The sequence below is a fragment of the Apis florea genome, unplaced genomic scaffold, assembly GCF_048593485.1.
Source record: "Apis florea isolate Af1SG1 unplaced genomic scaffold, ASM4859348v1 contig_3158_pilon, whole genome shotgun sequence".
Classification (NCBI taxonomy): domain Eukaryota; kingdom Metazoa; phylum Arthropoda; class Insecta; order Hymenoptera; family Apidae; genus Apis; species Apis florea.
Genome location: NW_028256713.1, coordinates 1,400,610 through 1,425,717, shown reverse-complemented (window position 1 = coordinate 1,425,717; position 25,108 = coordinate 1,400,610). Strand labels below are relative to the sequence as shown.

The 25,108-nt window shown below is 40.7% G+C and overlaps 1 protein-coding gene across 1 annotated transcript in view; it reads right to left on the bottom strand.

Annotated features, from left to right (window-relative positions):
* The window catches only part of LOC100866761 (telomerase-binding protein EST1A), a 120,034-nt gene that overhangs the window by 22,346 nt on the left and 72,580 nt on the right, over positions 1 to 25,108 (bottom strand). The window contains exons 18-23 of the mRNA XM_086909561.1: positions 16,486 to 16,667; positions 14,910 to 14,983; positions 10,186 to 10,298; positions 2,638 to 2,741; positions 2,111 to 2,284; positions 996 to 1,199 (exon numbers count right to left, since the gene is read on the bottom strand). Of these exons, the coding sequence (XP_086765687.1) occupies positions 996 to 1,199; positions 2,111 to 2,284; positions 2,638 to 2,741; positions 10,186 to 10,298; positions 14,910 to 14,983; positions 16,486 to 16,667 (851 nt within the window). The remainder of the gene's footprint in view (positions 1 to 995; positions 1,200 to 2,110; positions 2,285 to 2,637; positions 2,742 to 10,185; positions 10,299 to 14,909; positions 14,984 to 16,485; positions 16,668 to 25,108) is intronic.

The following is a 25,108-nucleotide window of genomic DNA, read 5'->3' as shown; positions in this document are numbered from 1 at the left end:
TCCCACGAAACAAAACATTAAATATACGCATTATTCGAGATACAGGATACTCATTGAACAGATAAGATCAACTCGTGTATCATATACTCTCTATACTAAATTTTAAACAAGAAATTTAAAAGTAATTTTCAATCAAAGCGTTTATTTTTACATCTGATTTTCCTTTTTTTTTTTTTTTTTATTACTATATAATCCCATAATTTCCTGTTTAAAATTTTTCCAAAAATATGGATCGTCAACAGGTTAAAAAATATTTTCCAAACGAAGAATCAAGATGGCGGTTCAGAGGCCGCATAATACACGCGAAATCCAGCCTCGGCCAGGGAGGGGGTTCGATAATAAATATGCAAAAAGGAGGAGCATCGATGCCGTAAATAAAAACGGCTGGTTTGCGTGCTGCGATCTCCAGCAGAAGAAGAAGAAGAAGAAGAAGAAGAAAAAAGAGGAGGGCGTACGAAGCAGAAAAGAAACGAGGGAACGAACGAAAGAAACGAGCGGGCAACGATACGCAACCGACTTGTCCCGGTAATCTCTTGATTTAGTTCGACTTAGGGACACGGTACGTGTTCCCCTGGCCACTTTGTCGGCTACCTTCGCCAACCCTGGCGATGAAGATACGGGAAACGAGCGGGAGAGTTGGTATCTCGAGCGTGAAATCATCGAACCTCGCGATATCTTTGCCGACGTCTCTATTTTTGGAAGCCTCTTCCAACTGGATGCCGTGAATTTCGAAGCGCCCATTTTGTTCGGTCGGTTGGTTGTTTCGAAATTTTTGTGGTCGAGAAAATTCGAGAGAATAGAAAGAATCAATTGGAGAATCGATACACTTGCAAGTATGCGAACTTTGTATCATCAAAACTCTGTCTTTTACGTTATTTCGTTTCAACCTCGAACTTTGACCGAAAAGAATCGATGTTTGTAGCAACGCAAAGAGCGACGATCGATCGATGGGTCGTTCATCCAGCCTCCAGAGATTATTAAACGTTGTTACTCACCTGGACTCGTTGCCTGTGACGATCCTGCTTCCGTTGCCGCCTCTCAAGTTCCTCTTTTCTCTCGATCAGCGACCTTATCTCGACCGCAGCCACGGGGGCGGTGCTATCGTCAGGTACGTCTGTGCACAAGGGTAATCTCCTCATGGTGGATACAGGCTCGTCCTCACCCTCGCTGTAACTTTCTACCAGAAGCTCGGAGTCGCTCTGAAAACGAATCAAGAATTCTCTTTGAATTCATTACCGAGGAACGAGTATGCGGGGGGAAAAAACGAGGAGCTGGAACTAATTTTCCTCTGGATATTACTTTTCCCAATCAATTTTCCCTTTATTTTTATTGTCATTGACTTTTTATGCTATTGTACTTTTGCGAGTGCCCTTTTTTATTCGATTATCTCATTAAAGATGATGGAGGTTAAATTCGTATCTATAAAATGTATACGTTTTATATTGAAACGCGAATTTTGTATTTCTAATAATGAAAAATGATAAATGGAATAAAACAATATTGTTTCTAAAGGTATCGTTTCAAAAGGTATTCCAAGCATCGACTGCCAATATCGACGATCAATAACAAGAGTCAATCTTCCCAAAATCTACTGTAACGATATTGCCAAACAATCACTCCCTTTGCTTCAACTTTCACTCTCCTCCTTTCAATTTCCCTAAACGACACGTTAATCCCCTTCCATCAAAATTCCATCTGCCCCCAAATGCAAACGCGAATGAATCAATGAATAATTCACAAAGGGGAAGGGGAATAAGGATCGTTGCCAAGGATCGTTCTTAAATAAAATTTTTTATTCGCCCAATGACGAGCGACGATGAGGTAGAGAGTTGCTAACAAAAAATGTTAACTCGTTTTATTTAATGAGAAAATGGAAAATACTTGCGTTAAATTACACGTTTCAAGAAACGAAATAATTTAACACGTATGGAGATATATAGAATATTTTTAGAAATATAATAAAAAAAATTCTTAATCTCTGCCATATTTCTACGCTAATGGATATTTTTAAAGATTACGTGTTCAATTATATCAATTGATCTATAGGCATATAATTTTAATAACTTACAACGACATTTATTAATTTATACTTCACGAAAGAGTTATTTACCTGTTCCGGTGGTGAACTAGGCGTACTTGTGCTCGAAGCCTCTACCACAGAAACGTACTCGCTTACGCCAGTTTCGCTCTTTTGCAACTTCAATACCGGTGTCTCGAGGCCGCACAGGAACACTTGGCCGAAGAACAGAATCTTGTTTATCCTGAGACACACTTGAGCGACTTCCTGGAATACAACATGAGCCAGAGCTTAGCTGGGATGGAAGAAGAGAATGCAGAACGCGAGTCTGTTTTGAAATTTCAATCACGAGCCGAATGAGCTTTGTTCAAAGTTTGCGATAAATAAGTTTTCGAAGGCGATACGCGTATTTCTTGGATACAGTTTGAAGTGAATTTCTAGATTTACTCTACTAACTTTGTTCTCTGATAAAATTTCACTTTGCTCCAAGTGGATAGAATAATGAATTAATAAATAATAAATAATATATTCTTTTTTTTTTAAATATATATCGAGTCATTCTAAATTTTTTACTAAATTAAAAAGAATCTCGTCTTTTTTTTTTATATTTGTATATTTACCATATCTTCGTTCTTCTCGGCGTAACAAGGATCTTGAGGATTTGACATCAACGGAGTGAATCCTGCCAAAGTCATGTCTTCCGGCAGTTTTACCAATTCAAGTTCTAAAACAAATAATTGAACTTTTAGATAAAAATTGTAAATTTGCAATCGACAGTGACTAAAAATAAAATCTTGTAAATGAATTTCCTCTATTAAGAATAATTCAATCTATCCTATTGCAGAAATTCAAAATTACAAAATTGACATATGCATAAGTATATATTCGCCGCATGGGGATACCGTTTTTCACAACATATATTAAAATACGTGAATGGTATCTTAATTAGATATTCACTGTACTTTTAAAATTAAGAAGAGAATTCTAAGAAAAGACTTCTAAGAAAATGAAATACACGAAAAGACGTTGACTATTTGTTCTGATCTCGAAAGAATTTCAAATAACATCGTTTATGTGTTATTTCTTAATGCTTTTGCTATTTTATAAAAGCTATTTATAGATTAATTTTATTGGATGTCCAATAAATTGCGATATTGAATTCAACTCTTATCCATATGTCAAATACATGCACATCTAACCTCAAATATTCCATATAAATCTTACATTCGATTTTTTTAAATCATTGGATAACCTATACCGAATATTAAACAAGCAAATTTAAAATTATTATAACAATAAATAAAATCAAAAGTATTCATAAAGTAAAAGTACTCTTGAAGTACTCTTAAAATCACGTATGCGTGCACTTAGTTGAAGAGGTTAAGATTTTACACGTATCATTATTTGAAAAAAAATTCGAAATAATTTAGCACAAGCACAACGATAAATAAAACTAATTTACGATAAATATAAAACGCTACTTTCTTATCTCGCAAAATTCATCCTTATCTTCGATCTCTTCGAAACATCACAAATAACATGTATATATATGTAATAACCTCGCATTAACTCTCATCATTCGAATGTCCAATAATCGCCGTTTTACGTACCATTAAAAAAAAATCACGCACAAACAACCACGATGGTCACGTTCCTTCCACTTCCAATCAAAAATATTTCGCTTCGAAAACTCGAAAATAGAAAACTCAGATACAGTTGAAACGCTACGCATACCCCATCTATGAGCATTACGATTATCCTACGTAACCCCACCACTAAAATAGCCTGCGTACGCACCGTTGCACGAAAACTTGTTATATAAATATATCGAAATAAATAGTTGCGCGCGCAGTTATATCGCAACGCACGGTTTCCGAAAATTATTCCGCTGGATCGAAGCGACAGATAATGACGAACGGCAGCCTGTTATCATGCAAATATCGAGCGGGTGCATCGTCGATAAACATTGAGCAACAAGTACCGGGGAGTGGCGGGGCGTTTACGGTTGGTCCTCGGATGAACGGGTCTTAAGAATATTCAACCTGTCGGATGACACGGTCTCGCGTACAGATCGATGCGCTTCTTCCACGTTACATTGTAGCGCGCATACCTCGCGTCATTGATCGCCGATAATGGAACGATTTAACGACGGGAGAAGAACGTGCCTCGGGACTGTCCGGAACACGGGTACGTTTGTGTAATCGTTTGTGTATGTAGGAACAAGATGGTTACTTTGAAGGTATGGCTTTTTCGTTGCGTGGCATGCCATGGAAATTATGATAGTCCTTGTACATAACACGGTTAAAAAGAATGGAGGAGGCTCGAGCGTAGGACGGGCAAAAGCAGCAGGCACCCTGTCCTTCTATACAGGGTGTCTCACGAATTTTCAAACGTTTCTTATCACATCGATACACACATAAATCCCCATTTTAGATTCTCAGATTCTGAAATGCCTGATTAATAATATTCTCGTAACAAAGCGAATCCCTAACTCTACTTAGATTCAACTTCGATAACGAAATTCCAATTTCCCGTAATCCGTGTTCTCGTAATCCGAAACCTTGCTCCCTAACAATTTCGTTATATGTTCCGTTTCGATATACACCGTTTCGATCCCCTCGTATCCCAATATCCCCCGAAAACCATTACAACATTGGCCAAAATCTGATCCAATTCGCTTCCGTCATCAGATATCCATATATTCACCCCGCATTCGACACCGTAAACGGGTGGTAACAATTTCGAATGGAACGTGGCCACGGCTTCGAGATCCCCGCCATTAATATTCGCCCGAGCGCCGGTTCGAATCGCTTTACACGGTCGGGCCGCGTTTATCGCGAATATTACACGAAGTTCATGGTCAGTGTGGCCAGGGAACTCGCGCGGAACGTGAGGAGGATCGAGTTAGGAGGGATCAGCGTGGCGGCATTCGCAATCGATCATCCGGAGGAGGACCTCTCGCGCGCGAGAATAGATTACGGTGTGCCTCGTACACGCGGGATGGTGTGCGCGGAGAAGGAAATATAGAAACCTAATCGCGCACGCGAAATAGAGAGCGTGCTCGCCTTGTTAATGCGAATTCCGAATAGGTGTCGTGGCACTCGCGATCACGCGAAACCCGTATCACTCCTCCTCCTCGGTGCTAACGAACCGAACGTATACAGGGTGTCGCCACAGTTGAACCACAAGTTTATCCTAGAGAGAATGAGAAAAAAGTTTGAGAAGAACCGATATCGTTGGAATTTGAGAAAAAAATTAAATATCAAGCAAATGGATGGTAATGGATTTATGTAATACCATGTCTGCATATACGATTGCGCAAAGATATTATTATTTAATATTTCATCGTAAAGAACCCGGTGAAGAAGAATCGATGATAATTCGTTCTTATCTTCTTCGTGTTTATCACATTCTGAGGAGAGGATTCGAGACATCGAGGATCGTCCGACACGGGAGAATATAAAAGCGGAGAAGGAAGATAAAAAAGAGAGTCGTGGAACAAGGTGAAAAAAGAAGAGACAGAGAGGAAGAGAGAGAGAGAGAAACATCTTGGACGATCCTCACAATAACATTCTTTCTCAGGTCTGTTCGCAACGCGCCCGCCCCATACGCACTCGCCCCATCCTCTCCCCTCCCCCCCTCTCTCTCTCTATCTCCTCCCCGCCCCCTTTCCCCCCGTACCTTTTGTCCAATTTATCCATTGTGCCTCGCGGGTGTAACGCGCGCGCGCGGGTAAATCGAGAGAATGAGAGGAGGAACGGAGGAGGAAGAGAGGAAGGGAAACGCAAGAACCGTCCGTGGCAACAAATTGGCATTACGGCACACGTTACTGGATGTACCGTTACTGTCTCAGTTCCTTTTTCGAATCGTATCGCCGCCTCTCCGCGTTCTCGCGTGCTCACGATCCAGCAGAACCGGACGTTCCTGCTGCTTAGCCTTTCGATGTTCCGTGATTTTTCCCCCCCGGGGATTCGGTTTTGTTCCCTTTTCACAACCGGGAAGAATGGATTTGTCGTTTTCCTGCTCTTGCGCCCGTATGGGTGCGCGTACGTGTACGTGTGCGCGTGTGGTCGATCGTATATACGGGGTGTTCTCGAGCATATCGAGAGTATAATTGTATAAGTGTGATCTTAGTTGTTTAACTAATTACGTTGTAACGTAATCTTATAGTATTTTTCAATTCGACCAATTGGCAAATTTTATTTATCCATTTTCTTCGTCGTCGTCGTTCGACGTATTTATTATTATTATTACTTTTTTTTTTTTTCAAGCTTTTTAAAATCTTATTAGAAAGAGAACCAAGGAAGAAGAAAGCATTGGTTATTTGGTATCGATGAAATGGTACGAATTTAAAATTTCGATCAAGGATTATGATTCTATTCAAACTACGTAAACAAGCACTGTTTTTTAGCACAGACTTCAGACGGAAGATCCATGACGGATAACAGAACAACGATCATTTAATGAATTAACAACGATTCGTATATACAATACGATCTATGAATTGTGTGTACTGTTATCGCGTGTAAACCTGTCTCAAAAGTAAGTATAACACGACCAAGGACGCGGCTCGAAACTGGAACGCTCTTTCCCACCCGTCCGGATCCGTTAGATAGGATAGATAGACCCAATTCTATCGGTTCTATAGAATCTGCTCGATTCATATCGCGAGAACAATCATCCCACGACACGGAAGAAGAAGACGTTCGAGATTGCGAACAGTGACTCGCGAAAGTTGATCAATCCTTCTATTCTTCTATTCTTTCCATTCGCGATAAACGAAAGACACAAATAAAATATCGCGAGAGGTTAATGGAATCATTATCGTTAATCGCCGTTGGTTTTTCCTTCTCTTTTCCATTTATTCCCAAAAATTCGTTTTACAATTCGTTTCCCCCTTTTTTATTATTCTTCATCAATCTTCGCAACCCCGACCTAATCTGAAAAGAAAAATCGAAGGAGGAATTTAAGCCAAGGAATCGATTAACCCAAAATTCTCCTCGAGAGAGATACGTGCACTATCGTCTAGCTTCACTTCACGAAGTATTATATACTGGTACATTCATAAATCATACCGAATACACGTAATCAACGTGTACAATCGCGTCAACAATCATGTTTTATTTACTCGTGACACAATCTACGTTCGTTGTTTATTCTATTATTTTGATAGGATGTCGAGTGTTTCATCGTGAGTTAATTAAGACTTCGATTACCTTCGTGTCGGATACAGCCTCTTACAAGTTGTCCAACGTCGTAAATAATACCAATCTATGAAATTACTTACAGTTTAATATTATCCGTTCTTTCAATCGTAGATAGACTCACTTTCGAAAACTGATCGAAAATTTTCAAAGAAACAAAATGCTAAAAAAAAAAAAAAAAAGATTCCCTTGTTATTTCGATACAATTTTGGTGAAAAAAAAAAAAAATGAAAAATTAAAAATATCAGGACATATTATGATCTTATGGAACATTAAACAATCATGAAAAGAAAATAATCAATTTCCCATTTAACGTGAATTTGAGAGAAAAAAATCACACGTGGATCATCACTTTTTACTTGTAATCTATAAAAATAAAACGAAAAAGAAAATTAGAAAGATCGGAATTCAAAGAAACAAAATGTCAAAAAAAAAAAAAAAATGAAAAATTAGAAATATCAGGGCATATAAATATACCACGACCTTATGGAACATTGAACAATCATGGAAAAGAAAAAAAAAAATCACACGTGGATAATCAGTTTTTACTCGGGAGCGTAATCTCTGTGAAAATAAAAAAAAAAAACAAAAAGAAAGAAAAAGAGAGAAAAAAAGGAAACTAGAAAGATCGGATGAAGAGGAATACGGCGTGGCCGTACGTAGGGAACAAACGGTCGAACACGAATCGCATTGGCTGGCAACTTGTAATCGGCCCGGTAGGGAGAGAGTTTGAGTGTATATGGCACTCTGCAGTGGTCACATCGAACGGATTCACCGTTACGTAACCGGCGGCTATCCGCGGGTCAACACACGGCCAGAGGCTTCACCGTTCGAGGAACTTGGGTTTTTCGATTTAAACGAGTGGTCCATACGACGAGACTTGGAGACTTATCGTTTATCGCGAGGGATCGTCGCGGGGGCCTGGTGAAATGACGTGGATGATGTTTCGAACGTCGGAAGAATTTCGTGTGGTTCGAAAATAGATCCGCTCGAATAATTTCAATTGTTGCAAGAGAATTATTGGAAGAGAAAATTCGTACTTAGAAAAATATATTTCAATGACCAACTTATTCGATTACTTGCACCATTATAATTCTCTACGTGTTTCCTGTGCGAGCGAATTACAAAAATAGGTTCATTTTAGGCGACACACTAAGCCAAGATTGATGGCGCGAAAAAATTGTACTCAAAAAAGATTGATAAAAAAGGAAAGAGGAGGCGAGCAACACGCTAACCTCAAAACGAACTACACGCATTAATCTTCGACGTTCCTCGCTTCGCTTCTTCCCTTCGAAAAAGAAGAAGAAGAAGAAGAAGACGAAAGAAATAAAAAGCAACCAACCTCCTCCCTTCCTCCCTTAATCCCTTAAATCACACGAGTCACGTTCAAAACGAATGAAAAGTTTTACGCCACGCAACCTCTTATCAGCGTTGCGAGATTACTATTGTTACTCGTGGCCGCGGAAATCCATCCGTGGAATATTAATTTCGCAAAGAAGAAGACGAAGAAGAAACGGGAAGCGGGATGCACCCTCCTCCCCCCGTTCGTGCGTTCACCGCGATACTATTAGCCGGCGAATTATTGCCGTGACATTCGAAATGGTACGTGAATCCAGCTTGAAAAAAAAAAAAAAAAAAAAAAAAAGGAAAGAAAGAAAGCATACACTCTCGTGAATCTCTGATTGCATTCCAACGGCCATTAGCCGTGCCAATTATAATACGGTTATGCTCGAGTCCGAGTTCCTCGTGCCCGCATTTGTAATGCTTGGGTGTATCATTACGTGGTTACGGTAAAGGCCACGGTGGGTAGGTAAGCAGAGTTCCATTAAAATCCGGTGGAATTTTGAAATAAGAGGGAGGGAGCAATTATTATTACGCGGAATCGGGCGTGCGAGCGATGAGATTTCGAACGAGTGATCCCTGTTCAAAGGGAGAGATCGAGAAACGTGGTTGAGAGACGAGGAGGGATTTAAGTGAAAAGTATATATATATATTTCTCATTTAACTTATATTATTGAATTGAAATTCAATTGGATTTCTTTAAATAGAGTAATTCTTCTAATTTTTATCACTTTAGAAGGATTAATTTAAAAACGAGTGATATCATTTTGAATTTAATCGATCATCTTTAGAATGATTAAATTCATTTCCATCTTTAGAACATTCCCTCATATATATATATATATATTGAAATTCCTTTATTAACCAAAAATTTGAATTTTAAATTTCAATTCTTTTAAAATTTTAATGTGGCAGAATAAGCGCATTGAATTCAGATATACGTATAAGAAGATAATTTATGTCGAAGATAATCTTTCTCTAATGATCGACCAATGATTGTTCCTCGATATATCGAACACTTCTCGAGCTTAAAAAGCGGTCGCGGAGTTCGAAATAATTAAAGGCAATTTAGTTTTTAACCGGATCATTAGTTTGATTTAATAGCGATTAGTAGCCGGAACGTGGAACGAGACATGCGAGTTTCGGAGGGGGAGGGAGGGATAAAATTACACTATGAAACACGATCAAAATGGATAATACCGGAATGTAATTATTTTACAAAAGAATGTGTCATACGTGTACGCGTAGCTTTATAATTATAGAATGAGTTAGTGGCCTATTTAATTAAGGGAGGAAGCCTGGGGGAGCGCTATATTCAATTTCGCAAAAACTCTTGAATATCAATTTTTTAGCGTTTATAAACCTATTAACGTAATGAAATTTATCGTCGATTAATTCGACTTCTTAGTTTATATATATATATACGTACATATATTCCATAAAAATTCATAAAGATCAATCTAAAATTACGCACGCACACGCGTACGAGGAGAAATTCGTAAAACTAAAAAAAAAAGAAAGAAAGAAAGAAAAAAAAATTATACTTGCATAAAACGAGATAAAACGATGAAAAACCATGTTTTATGGTATCCCTCGGGGATATAATTTTATGAATTCACTCACCGTCTTCTCGACCCTCCGCGTCCTTGGCCTGGATAAGGATCATTCTGGAGTAATTCAATTTTTCCAGCAAGTTCACCATCGTGGCCAGCCTGCTCCACGCGTCCCCGGGTGGGCTGCAACAACACACAACAACACCGTGTTTTTTTTTTTTTTTTTCGTAAATAAGAAACGAATCGAATTCCCACCGCAGATAGATGTCCAGATATATGAATCGCGTAACCAGAAACCGGAAGGATGGTACTTTCATCTCGCGATAAATATCCCAACCTGTGTGATTCATTAACCTGTCGCGACTACGAGCCGACGAATTACGAGCGCGTAACAACTGCAACAAAGCTCTCTGTGTATCAAATTTTCGACTCGAACTGTGTTCAATCGTGCGCATTTTCTTTCATATTCGCCAAATCCTGTTTCTTTCGTAAGGAGAAGAAATTGGAAATTTTAAAAGTTACACAAATCTTGATCGAAATCTTGATTAATTTAATTTGATCTCTCGCTCATCGTTCGATTCAAAATCTTCGCCTCGAGAAAATCGTCGTATCGATATTCAAAAACGAGGGGGGGGGGGGGGGGCGAGACGATTCGTTCAAAATTAATAGCGAGATCAGAGTTTCACGGTTCTCGCGTTGATCGAAGACATCGGTTATCATCGGGTGACATCGGTTAAATATACGAGGTATCGGGCGAGCGCGTAACCCATCGGGAACCCACTTCCGTGTTACTGTAAATCCAAAGTCGTCCGTTTAATTATTTCCACCGCGATGAATGGCACCGCGCGGGGGATCATTTTCCAAGCTATCGATCATTCGATGCTATCGTGCTCGAGACCCGTAGGCGGCGATAAAGAAACGCTCGACCCGGCAGAAGAGAAGGAAGGAGGATGAGGAGGAAGAAGCAGAAGCAGCAGAAGAAGAAGAAGAAGCAGAAGAAGGAGCGGATGGAAAAGAAACGCGCACGAGTCGAGTTGGGATTAATCGATTGCCGTCATGAAAGGTCATTCGTTAATTGCGCTCTCCCCGCTCGTCCCGCGCACACGTTCTCCCCATTCGTGCGTCCAATCGGCCAACCTCTTTATCGTTAAATTATTATCGACCGCTTCTGCGGAGGCTTTATTGAAAATTAACGCGGCCTTTCCTCGTGAAAAATGCTCGTGAATTACGAAAGACGTGGCCGGCCGAGTGAATAGGGGGCTTCGCCTGAGGATGAGTATGGATCGAGTGTCGGGAGGGGAGTAACGAGTGGTCATCCGGATAGGTGGCGGCACTTGGACGGACGTTGAATAAAACACGGACGCGCAAAGCGAGGAAGGAAAATTTTTTATCATACCAAGATCGCGCCCATGTTAATTGATCCTCGACGTTCCTCGTCGTTTTCTTCTTCCCAAACGTTCCATCCGTCGGAAAAATCCGCGCACAATCGGAGTTTCGAACTCTAAGACCATCTGCCATGACAGACGCCGATAGAGCGAGAATAGAGAGGCTCGTTCCAAAGAAGGGAATAGAGTGGACATGGGAGAGAGAGAGGGAAAAAAAAGAGGGTGACAGTGATTGATCTCGCAATTACACGGTCACAGGCACGCGCTGTGGGAAGATCAAAGTTGCTTTATCCTCTATCTTGTGGTGAATGGAGGTGAAAAGAGGAAGGAAGAAAAAGAGGTGGGGAAAAATGAGAAAGAAGAAAAACAGGAAGAGGAAGGAAGGGGGAGGAGGATGGGAAAAAAAAGAGTGGCAAGGGACGATACTCGAGCAAGTAGATTAATTACGATCCGTGTTCTATAAATATAGAATAACGAATCCACGGTATTCAACAAGAGAAGAAAAGGAGAAGCGTCCTTGCCAAGGAAACGTTTCGCTCGCATAATTGTTAAATCGCTAACGAGCAACAATAATTAACTTATCCAGCCTCGTATAGTATAGAGTGGTTGATTTAAGTATGGTTGGCTGGTTGCGCAAAGAGGCTTGGATCGCGAGCGTTCGCGCAGTTACGGGACCAAAGGGGCCTTGAAACTCGTTTAATGGACGATAGATCGCATCAGTCGGCCAACCACGACTGTTTTCTCTCTTTTCGACCGGCTATTTCTCTCTCTCTCTCTCTCTCTCTCTCTCTCTTTCTCTCTCTCGTCTCGTTAGAAAGATCCTGAGGATCGATACATTCCCCCGGTTCCCCAACTCGATCCTGAATAAAAACCCTTGTCTCCGATCGCGCTCGAATCATCCACGAAAAGACGTCGTTCCGCGCACCGTTGAAAGGCCCTCTTTTAACTTTTTCTTATCTTATCCCGCGACCGAGCTGTAAACGTGATTAATCAGAACGTGGATAAATTTTGAGTTGGATAAAGATCGAACAGCGACATAAATAAGACTTTTTAATCTTCAGATTAATGTCTCCCGTTCACGGATTTAAATATCGTTGCTTTAACTTTTGTTTAGAATTTTTCCATTTGAATTTTTCTGATACAAAAAGAAACGAAGGATTTTAGAAATTATATATATATACGAGGATCAAAACGAAAGCGAGAAATTAAGAATTGATGAGACATCTAGCGACGAAAAAAAGAAGTACGTTTAATAAATTCTAAATTCTGAAAAAATTAATATTCTCTAACTTCAAATATGTTAAAAATTAGAATCACGAGATATGTATCCAACTGCTACTACTTAAAAACATCGAAACGAATCACGTGCATAACTCTCAATTCTCCGTTTTCAATCGTCGTGATCGTTTGAACAACGAGAATCGATCCTCGGCCAGCGATTCCATGGCTCCTTTGTCAATCATCGGATAAGAAAGAAACATAAGAAGATAATTACACGTTGATCGCCCTTTCTTCGAACCGTGTTTTGCATTGCCATCGGTGGGTGGCGTGGTTTTATTTCGATGAGTCGTTCCCACGCAACAGTGTGTGGAACAGGTTCGCTCGGCAAGAGAGTTCGATAGATGTTGCCCAGTCGAGTACAAGTCCAATTTTAATTATGAGAATCGATGAATTTGTAATTTAAACATTTCTTCATTACAGATGAAAATTTTTAAACATTTGAAATCTTGAAATTTTCAATTTGAAACTTTGAAGTTTCAGAATTTTTGAACCTGGGAAAGTTTTAAAACTTTAAAACTTTTTCGAGGTTTAAAATATGAAGATCTTAGAATCTTGAAAAAGTCTTGAACACTTGAAGTTTTGAAATTTTGAGATATTTAAATGTTGCAATTTTTAAAAGCCAACAAAATATTCCGTCTCCATCGAGAATAACGTTCAACGTTTAAACCGCGTCCACAACAAGAATTTCGAAATGGTAATTCTCTTTGGTTGCAGTTGACATTTTCGCGCAAACGGAATCATCATTAATTACGCCCAACCACCGTCGTACGCGGAAGATCGAGCATCCCAGAAGACAAGGGCCCGCGATGATAAGTTCGTTCGAACAATTAAGCGGTTTTCAGCGAAATTTCCCGTGCTGTCGCATCGCGATAAATCACGAGCACATGCCACGAAGATGTTGATCGTCGCGCGTGATGTCTCTAGCATCCTTTACCCTAGCTCCGGGAAATTGATGCACCATGAAGAAAATTAATCGTCCAACACAACAGTCATAATTCAAAACACCTGAGATGTCAACATAGATTAATAGTCGCGCCCGCCACAGCCACGAATAATTTCTCCGTCTTTCTATTCTTCCTTATAACCGACACCACTGCTTCAAAGATAAATCGATTTGACAAAAGCAATGTGTATATAAATCGATACAAGAATGGATATTCTTCGAATTAGACACTGTCCAATTATGATTGGATACAATAAAATTAGGTTAGGTTATATTGGATTTTTCATTAATTTAAGAAGATTTGTTTGATTCGAAAAATCGAAAATCAACGTATTATTGGAATCATTAGATTTCATTTATACAAGAAATTTGGAAAAGATTCAACAGAATATAATATACTCCTTGTTTATAAATTATAATATATCTAGAGTAATGAATTGTAATATTTAGAGTTATTAATCGATATTTAAAAAACGTTATCAAATTGGATAGATTTCATCTTCACACATTTTAATATCTTCTCTTTTCAAATTATTTCAAAATCAATTGGAAATGAAAAGTGTTTAAAAATGATGAATAAATAAAGGATTACCTATTACCAGCAATGAATAATTTGTGGCCGTGGCGTAATCTGCTGGCGAGCGTATGCATCGCTCGCTTACCGACTGGACCCTCCCCTCTTTCTCTTTCTCTCTCTCTCTCTCTCTCGAAAAGAAAAGATTCACAGTAAGTAACCACAAAACCGCAGGATCATCACCGAGTTTGAAGCATATATACCCATACGCTTTCTGCAACCAGCTGATCCTAATACATCCAACCATGCTTAGGAAAATTTGTTTTCCTCGCTGACATTTAATGGTAGCATGGTTGCTCGATGTTGTTTAACCAAAATATTTCGATTGAACAACGATTAAAACGATTTTCGATCGTAAATTTTCAAAGTTAGTAGTTTCCCACAGATGGTTCGTTTAAATTGGAAGAAAATATTAAATTTAAATGCACAATTAAATGCATGTATCATCGTCAATACAGAACGTCAAATAGAAAAAATTGTACAAAAAATGTGTACAACTGAATAACTCAAACGTTATCGAGAAAAATAGATAAGCAATGTTAATATGCATATTTAGACACAAAAGAAAAAAAAATACTAACAAAAAATATAAAATTTATCAAACGACTCACCCGACTCTGTAGTCCGTGCAAGATGGCGGCGGATTCCAGACGGTACTATGACAGAGCATCCAATCGCACCAGATCTAGAATAAAATGATTCAACATTAGCTACATACCTATATGAATATGAGAAACTGTTTCTATTTATAGAACGTCTATTTAACCTTATCCATCCTTTAGAAAGTGAATCGTACGCCAACAGTCGTGTACTTTGCGTCCACTTTATCGGTAATATTAATGGTCTCTACGCGAGACAAGAGCGGAATCGTTGTCATTACTCCCGTGTTACGATAGCAATCAGAAGAATTCTTCCGAAGGAGGATTCATTCTCAATTATACGATTACCTTAACGATGAATATTTTATTTATCGCGCGTCACAATTAAATTACCATAGAAAATATAAAACACTTTTCTCAATTCATTTCATTAAACGACACTCAATTTCGAAATTGACCAAACCTCTAATTACTCTTCGCCCAAATTCGATCCCACAAAACGTGAAAAAAGAATCATTTCCAAACGTATCGAGCAAACACCCTATATTCGTCTGCGTGCGCATCCTTGAAGGTTGCACCAGCTCTCTCGAGGAACCAGGAAGAAAGCAAGCGGTGTGGTTGGTCACCGATGGTTCCAATGGGTTGTCATACGGGCTGACCTTTATCGATGGAGCGTGCGTGCATGGCTTACGTGCGATAGGTGCATTAATCGCGAACGGCGGGTTGCATAATAAGTCGGGACACGAACGAACCGAGAGCTTGACAACGGCCACCGGCGGTACTCGCGTGGGTGCGAACCAACCGCCTTCATAAATTCTCGGCTGCTTCGAGGCGCGACTCGTGTGTTCCATTCGAGGTTCGGATTATGGCGATGACAAGAGCCGGGCTACGATCCATCGAAAAATTCGTGCACACGCTCGACGACGGAAGCTCGGAGAGGATCGTGTTCTCGGCCCGAGTCTCGAGCGTGTCGATTAAAAACTCGTAATGAATTATGATGGATCGTGTTCAGAGGATGATTTATACATACAGGCGCATAGTATATACGCGTTTGGTTGTCGCTATGCAATTCTGGTAGTCTGGTTTTTAAAGTTGCTTGATTTTTAATCAATCTTTAATGTTAAAGTTCCAAGTTAAAGTAACAAATGAAAAATTTTTAATCCAAGTAAGAATCCATCGTTAACGAGCGCTTCGATCGTTAATTAATTCACAATTGTCGATGCTGATCGATAGTTGAGCAATATTGTCGAGTATTTTTAGAATCACGACGGGGTTGATTCACGACGATCGTTCCTCGGATTTTTCTCGATCGGAGAATAACGCTTGTGCGAAAGAATCGCATAAATTACGGGCTATATTTATAGAGGCGAATAGCCATTAAACTTTCATACACGAATCATCGCAACGCTCTTTCTCCCATCCTCCTTCCTCCCTCTCATTCTAAAAATCATCCAAGCCTAAGAAGAGAGATTAAAATCTGCGGGCAATTAGAATGACGCGCGGTTTTACCCCGGCACGGTGAAAGTTTCTTGGAAAAAGAGATCTTGATAGGGGCGGGCATTAGATATGCCAGAGATAACGGAAATACCTTGATAGCTGGTAAAAGGACTTGCATGTCCTCGCTAACAACCATCCTTGGCTCCTCGCCGCTGTCCAACTGAGACTTGAGCAAGGACACGCCACGTTCTAAAATCAGATTGAACATCTGTAAGGATACGACCAGTGCCCTTTCTTGGACCTCGGACCGGTACCCTTGCTCCATTTGGGAATCTGAAACAAGCAAACGTAAGGATAGCACCGTTAGCTAAAGTTTCAACAAAGGCTTACTGGCTTAATGGCTAATAGTTGATACAGCAAATTTACCAATATTAATTTTATTAATCGAATCTGTCCAGGAAAATACATTTTCTCACCGATTCTTTTTCTTATTCATCCTCGGAATAAAGGGATGAAAACTTATACAAACTCCTCATAAAATCCTCTAAAACATCCCTCGTTCGATTGATTAAAGTTGAAAGTAAGGAGCACGTATTATATTTTGGTGTTCGCCGGGGAGGGAAAAAAGAGAAGCGGAGATATAAGCGGCGATCGAATTGAAAATTGAATTTGCCGAGGGGAGTGGAAACGGGTGAGGTGCGCGCCCCTCCTCTCTCGTAAATGGGAATCCACCGCGAAACATATTCCTCGTATGGCGTCTGGCAGTTTAATTTATCGCGTACGAGGATAATAATTAGCGTTTTAACCGCGAGCACCGCGTCTCCCAACCGCGTGTGGTCTTCTTCTTCTTCTTCTTCTTCTTACACGCGCCTATTGGGGGGTTGGGAGTGGAAAAGGTAATTACTTGGCGAGGAAGATTTATAGAAAGGCCTTTTACTAATTGCCAATACGATCATTAGCGAGAATTAGCGTTTCGTTACGTACGACCACCCCTTTTCTTCCACCCCTTTCTCGACAAGCAACGCTGTGGCATCATCTGAGGTACCTGTTGTTGCACGTACACTTGTCACTCGAGGAGGTAACAGTTATCAGTAGTTATACGTTCGATCGGCTTAATTAAGGATTAATTGCCGAGGCTGACCTTTAATCGCGAATTAACCCCGAGTTAAGAAGGCGAGAATGGGCAGAGTGGTTTTTCTCGGATCGAGGATAATTTTAGATCTATCTCCTATCTGCTTTTATCGAAATAATTGCTTACAACCAATCTTTCTAGACTAATATTTTTGATATTTTGATTGCTTGGCTGTTCATAAAATGAATACAAATTTTGAATGCAAACTCTGATCGAAACAAATCTCCGAGTCGACCAGTTATAAAACGCCAATTACTTCCTTCTTGGAGATTAAAAATTTTGTCGAAACGAGAAATGGATCTCAAAACGATACATCAGAGACATCGTGTTAAATGCGTACGCTGGGAAGCTAATACTTTTTCGTGCAATCAAATGCATTACAAAGTGTAATATTACAATATGCTGATACAATAATCACAATTATCTGGCTTACAGAAACGAGTTTAAGAGAGCTGACTGACGAAATAAACTGTCGTTTCGCCACCACTCAAAGAATTAAATCAAAAACACTAATCGAATTTCCTCTCTTCTTCCCCTTACCTCGCTTGTCATCCTTCAAAAAAAGAGTTCTCGAGATACGAAGATCAGAACTCTCTCCGGCAATTAACCCTGTCGCGAGACATAGCTTTCATTATCGTTTTCCTCGCGATCCTCCCTGCTGGAAAACTCGACAAGTATCAGTGGCGGAAGTTGCAACAGTTTGCAGAGGGTAATTCGATTGGTGCTCGGAACAAGGGGGCAACGAAAAGGGTAATGTCTCTCCTTTTTCCTTCGAACGGTAACGAACGGCAGAGCGTGGAAACAGACAGCGTGTCCCGTTTAACGAAGTCGAGGCGAGGTCAGCCTTTCTGTCTCCGGGACCCCCGATATTAACGCGATTACCACGTGAAAATGGGGGAGGAGGGGCGAATCGAGTTAGCCCAGCTGCGCGGATAATTCCATTAGCATCGATTCAGGCGGCGGCGGTGGACTTGATTCGCCGTATTTCGCTCCCCTCTCATCGTAAGTCCAATAATGAATTTTCGCGAGACGTTTGATTCGCCGAGAAATTCGACCTCTCCGTTGACAAGTTGATAGAGATATGTGTGACGAGGGTGGAAGATGGAGAAGGTATTGGAAGGTAGTGGAGAAAGATTGGATCTTCGGTTCCGTCGTGGATGGGATGGAGGATTGTTTGTCAACCGTGATATTCCGTGAAAGGGATACACGTACGATGCGATGGAAATAATCGATATTCTTTGTGCAACGCGAGATATCTCGCGTCACAATATCGTTCGTGTAATGCAATGGACGAAACAAACTACGATGTAATATCGTTCGTACGATGCCACAAGTGAGATATTTCGCGTCACAATATTGTTCGTGCAACGCAATGAACGAATTTTCCACGATGCAATATCGTGCAATGCCACAGACGAAATATTCTGCGACACAATATTCTTTGTACGACACGACACAGATATTCCACGACACCAATATATATTTTGTGCAATTCCACAAATGAAATATTTCGCATCGCAATATTGTTCGTGCAACGCAATGGACGAATTTTCCGCGATGAAATATCGTTCGTCACAAATCAGATATTCCGCGACACAATATTTTTCGTACGATGCCACAAGTGAGATATTTCGCGTCACAATATTGTTCGTGCAACGCAATGAACGAATTTTCCGCGATGAAATATCGTTCGTGCAATGCCACAGACGAAATATTCTGCGACACAATATTCTTTGTACGACGCGACACAGATATTCCACGACACCAATATATATTTTGTGCAATTCCACAAATGAAATATTTCGCATCGCAATATTGTTCGTGCAACGCAATGGACGAATTTTCCGCGATGAAATATCGTTCGTCACAAATCAGATATTTCGCGACACAATATTTTTCGTACAATGCCACCAATGTCATATTTCGCGTCACAATATTGTTCGTGCAACGCAATGGACGAATTTTCCGCGATGCAATATCGTTCGTGCAATGCCACAGACGAAATATTCTACGACACAATATTCTTTGTACGACGCGACACAGATATTCCGCGACACAATATACTTTGTACGACGCCAAAAATGAGATATTTCGCGTCACAATATTATTCATACAACGGAATGGACGAAACAATCTACGATGTAATACCGTTTGTACGATGCCACAGACGAAATATTCCGCGATACAATATCCTTTGTACGACGCCAAAAATGAGATATTTCGCGTCACAATATTATTCGTGCAATGCAATGAACGAAACAATCTACGACGTAATATCGTTCGTCACAAATCAGATATTCCTTTGTACGACGCCACAGATATTCCGCGACACAATATATTTTGTGCAATTCCACAAATGAGATATTTCGCGATACAATATCCTTTGTACAACGCCACAGACGAAATATTTTGCGACACAATATGCTTTATGCAACGTCACAGATATTCCGTGATACAATATCCTTCGTACAATGTCACAGAATATTTCGCAACACAATATTCTTTACGCAATGGACGAAATATTTCGTGATATAATATCGTTCGTGGAAGGCCACAAACGAGATATCTCGCGATAAAATATCGTTTATACAACTCCAAAAATAAGATATTTCATTATAATATCATTCGTGCGATATTATATCACAAAATAGACAAGATATTTCGCGACAAAGTATCGTTCGAGTAACACCACGCACGAGGTATCTTGCAAGACTGAATGTTATTCATCGAATAGAACGATAGGACTAATATCGACTCTATAAACAAATACCGTGTCACACAATATTTCGCCTCTGGCATTGTATACGAATTTTGTTTATATCGTAGAATATCTCTTTGTTAATAAATGTATATTCTGTATCGATAGTCTTTCTTTTTTTATAAAATATATATATATATTAATCGTTCGTAACAATTAGACATAAAAAAATTATTAAAAATTTCATCACAATACATTCGTGTATAATAATCATACAACATTTATGAGCTCAAGATTCATCACTGCAACATTCTAAAAATCCCTAATCTAATTAACAAAGCATCGTTTCACAAAGCAAGACAACACACGAAGGTGTGTATCGAAAAATTGATTGAAACGTTTCCTCATCTTTTGAAAAGATATAAAATTCATTACGTTCATTACGTACCCTGCAATTTTATCGAAGATAGTCTCTTTCAAAAAAAAAAAAGAAAGAGAAAAGAAAAAAGAACAAGAGCCACAGGTAATAAAATCACGCAAGGTTAACACCGCTCTTACACCTGACAACGAGAACGAGAACGAGAGGGATTCATCGAATAAATCATGCCTGTTGATTCGAGGACGTAGGAGAGCGGAGGGACAGAGCCGTGACAGCGATCGGCAAGGGTCGTTCGTGCGTGAAAATCCGACGAAGGCCGTGACGAAATTCATCGTATGCCCGCGTTACACATAGGTGTGAACAAGGCTTTACACCAGACCAGCGGCTAGTTTGCTGGATTTATGATTTAACGCTCGTCCCTCCGGAGAATATCGCAACGCGAAGAGAGACTACTACGATCTCACGGACAGACACTCGTTACGATGATAATTATTATCGTCGGTCAAATCGAACGATCCTTTCACGAATTTTAACGATTTCAACTTACGAGGCGCGTAAATGTAAAATTGCGATTACGAAAAATGGTGGTGGATTCGATGAGAAAATTTGGAAATAAGTTTATCCAGATCCGTTGAAGCGTGAATTGAAAAATTTGCAAATCTCACGAGCTCGATTGGTTTGCGGTTTCGAGAGAGATATTTTATTCCTGCTGCAGGGTGCACGATGATGGCGTGATCGTATTTTTTTTTTTATTCGTAGCTATTATTTTTTTCGTCGCGATATATTTCCTGGAAATATCGATCATCCGAGATAAAAGGAGGAGAGAATGGGAGTACGGGATCACTGGATATTTATCGCGTTCCATCTTGGAACCGTGACAAAGATGTACAATGTTGCAAGCGCGGATTGATCGAGCGGAACGTCGATCGAGGAACGGACGCGTTTCACTCATTCGATCGTCTACGATCTCCTGGAGCGGGTACGCGTCCATCTCGATGCTCAGAATAATTGGACGTCGGTGAATTTTACACGCCGGTGACACGTGATATGCACAAATCTCCAAGATGATTCCAAGATTCCAACAAATATTAAGAGAAAATTCTATATTTATATCACTCTCATTACCAACGAAAACGTCCTCTTGAACGATCCCTAATTTCATTCGCTCGTACACCTTTGATATATATATCCAAGGAAAAAGAACGAAAAGCGATAATTTTTACTCGAAAGAAAAAAAAACTCGACCAAGCGATCGACTAACCGAAAGTTCTCACGCAAGCTCACGCAAGTTCATCATCCTCGACGAACGAACCCTTCAATCAACCTCAACCTCCGGTTTATCGTGAAAATTGATGATTTCTGCCTGTCCGCCTAAGCTGACGAGCAACGTAACGAGAGGGCATCAATCGGGTGGAGCAGGAGGAGCGACGGTGGCACGCAAAGAAGCTGGTCGTCGGCCGTAGGCGCCTGGCGCCAAGTCGCCTCGCCTCGAGACGTTTCGAGACGCCGCCGTATGAACGTACCATAACGCTCCGCGATGCGTATAATACGAGGTGTCCTTGGCGTAATCTTTTCTTTTCTTTCTTTCTTTCTTTCTTTCTTCGCCACGAATAGTGGCAAACTCGAACGTAGTGCTCTCTGATAGATAGATAGATAGATAGATAGATAGATAGATAGAAAGAAAGAAAGAAGAAAGAAAGAGGGAGACGCGGAGTAAGAGAAACAGACGAGGAAGAGGCGAGAGAAGAGGCGGTCGTTATGCCCGTGTACGCGAGTTAAGTTATCGTAAACTGGTTTGGCCGGGGAATGGCGCGCGGACGATTTAATAAAATGGCGCCAGCCAACTAGCTGGATATCCGATTACGATATCCACAGCGCCGGCAGCGACCGGGTGGACTCGGCAGCGCTGATAAATTCCGCGAGAAAACGATTGGGAACGTGTGTGTCGATAACCCTGTGGGACACACGACGAGTTACGTGTCCTCGACGCTACCGCTAATCGGACGAAACCGCACCGTCGTGAACGGTTCGTGAACACTCGTGCGAGTTCGGCTGGTCACGTGACTGGACGTTCGTGACCGATCGGTAAAGATGTCGGTTCTTTATGCTATTTCGGTGGTGTCGTGCTTTCTTTCTTTTTTTTTTTTTTTTTTTTTATCGATACACGCAACTACCGTATATATAGTTTTAACGATCTTTCAACAAGTTTTACGTAGATTTTTCTTGGAAACTTGTTCCCCTCTCCCCACTTGGTAACTCGATCCGGAAAGAGAAATATCGAATCTCCGGAAAGTTGTTCGTTTCGATTTTAAACGGTCCCTTTCTTAATCTCGATCCCAATCGATTCGATCTAACAACCTATTAACAACAAACTTCGAAATCGAATGTATGTATACCCGTTCCACGTTCCAACTCCTACCGACCCAAAGCTCTCCGTGACTTCATCCCGATATATTGCTCGCACAATGTAGCAATGGTATCTAAGATCGAAGCAACATAATAAACCTTTATCAAGGTAAACACGGGAGAAACAACCGACGTTATCGTACAGCTATAATCTGATGTTTAAACCGAACTAACATACCTAACTTTCGATCAACGGCGTATATCTACCCTGCAGAAGAACTTCGCAAGAACAAGAAGAAGAACAAGAAGAACAAGAAGAAGAAGAGGAAAGAAAAGGAAGGATAAGGAAGAAAGAGAGAGAGAGAGAGAGAGAGGGTTTATTCGTCTGCAAATTAGTCACGAAGTCGGCAGCAGATCGGAGTGGCAGAGGAGCGAGGATAGCGATGGCGCGAACGGTGGTAGCTGCGATAGTGGTAGTTGAATAGCTTCTATTTGCAGGCCGAGAGAGCTCAACGTACGGCCTTGGGGAGGCCTTGCGAGGTCGCTGACATGATTCCGTCCTGTCCACGAGCCTCGAAAGATCGCTTGGGATTAGAAGAGAGGAGAAAAGGGAAGAAAAAGAGGGGCAGAGAGGAGAGAGAGAGAGAGAGAGAGAGAGAGAGAGAGAAAGGGAGACGCTGGTTGAAGAAGCCACATCTTATCATCCTCCGCGTCATCTTTATACGAGGAGGAGGAAGAGGAGGAGGAGAAGGCCAGGTTTTTATTCCTTGTGACGCGGTAACCTGGCCAGGGACTATCTTCGTGTCGCGGATACGTAATTTACGTGGATCTAAGGTCGCCGGCCAACCGAGCGTACGTGGCCGCCGCTCTCTTCTCTAACGAGTTCCTTGAAATCTTGTTTACGTTGATGATCTTCCTAGGTTGAGGAGGACTCGCGGAGCTGGATCCTGGTTTAGGTAGGTTGACAGTTTCTTTTCTTTCCTTTTCTTTCTTTTTATCGAACGATACGGATGAAATAAATTAGCCGGTCAAGGACACTTTTTCTTCTTCTTCTTCTTCTTCTTCTTGGACATCATATTTTTTTCATTTTGCCCCCGTAGATAGAGATAAATTAGACGAAGAGAGGTTTCTTCTTAGGATATCGAAGTGTAAGGAATGAAATGAATCGACTCGCCAAAGACGTTTCTTCCTCTCAAGTTGCCTTCTTCTCTGTTTTCATCGCGGGAAGCGATAGATATTTTTACGGTTTAGAGAAGAAAGAAATTGACGAGAGAAATTGACACGAGAGTCGCGCGTATTACGGAAGAAACGTCTATCATGGACGGGAGAAAAGTCAGGATGCTCTTAGCCAACAATCTTATTTTCACTTTAATTATACACCAATATAGGCGCGTTTAACGTCGGCCAGAAGGGGAGGGGAGGGGAAAAAAGGGAGGGAAAAGGAAACGATTTTGCAACGGCATCGAACCACGCGAGAGCTCGTCCTCCGCTTCCCGAGAGCGCCACCGTCCCTTCTTTTCCTTGCTCGCATCTCTATCTCGTAATTTTCCTCTTTTAATACGGCGCGGAGGCAGGAAGGCTCGAGCTTCCTATAATCATACGGCTGGAAATGATACTTCGATACGTAGTAATGACCGTGAATATTACGTGGAACTAAACAACAAGTCGGCTCGCATCGATGCGCTTCCGACGACGAACAAACTGAACTCGTTTCATCTTCGTGTCTTTCAGATTTTCTCGAAATTTAACGAAACGGGAGATCTCTTCGTCGAATCATCGATCGATCGATACATTCGAAACAATTTCGAACGAAGATTCGGTCGTAATCTCCAACTGTTCGATTTCTTTCATATTCGAGAGACGTTTTTTTTTTCTTTCTAAAACGAAACAACGAAATTATTGCCGACATTAAAATCGTTGAAAGAAAACCGCGATTCTATGAGAGAAGCCTAGTTGTTGAAAGGAGCGATGCGTGGCGATGCGTTTTTAATGGGATTCCTCCTCGGCTACTTTTTAAAGGGCGGTGCGCGCGCTCTTTCGACGCGGCACGTGGAAATTGAGGTAAAAACACGAGGGAAATCGAGTTATTTTCTGTAGGTAATAAAATATGGTTTGATTCCTAAGGTGTTGACTCGGAATCTTTCACGCGTGGATAAGAAAGGAGAAATGGAGCAAGTTGACTGATCGAGACATATTTCTAAAGACTCGTGTTCTGGAAG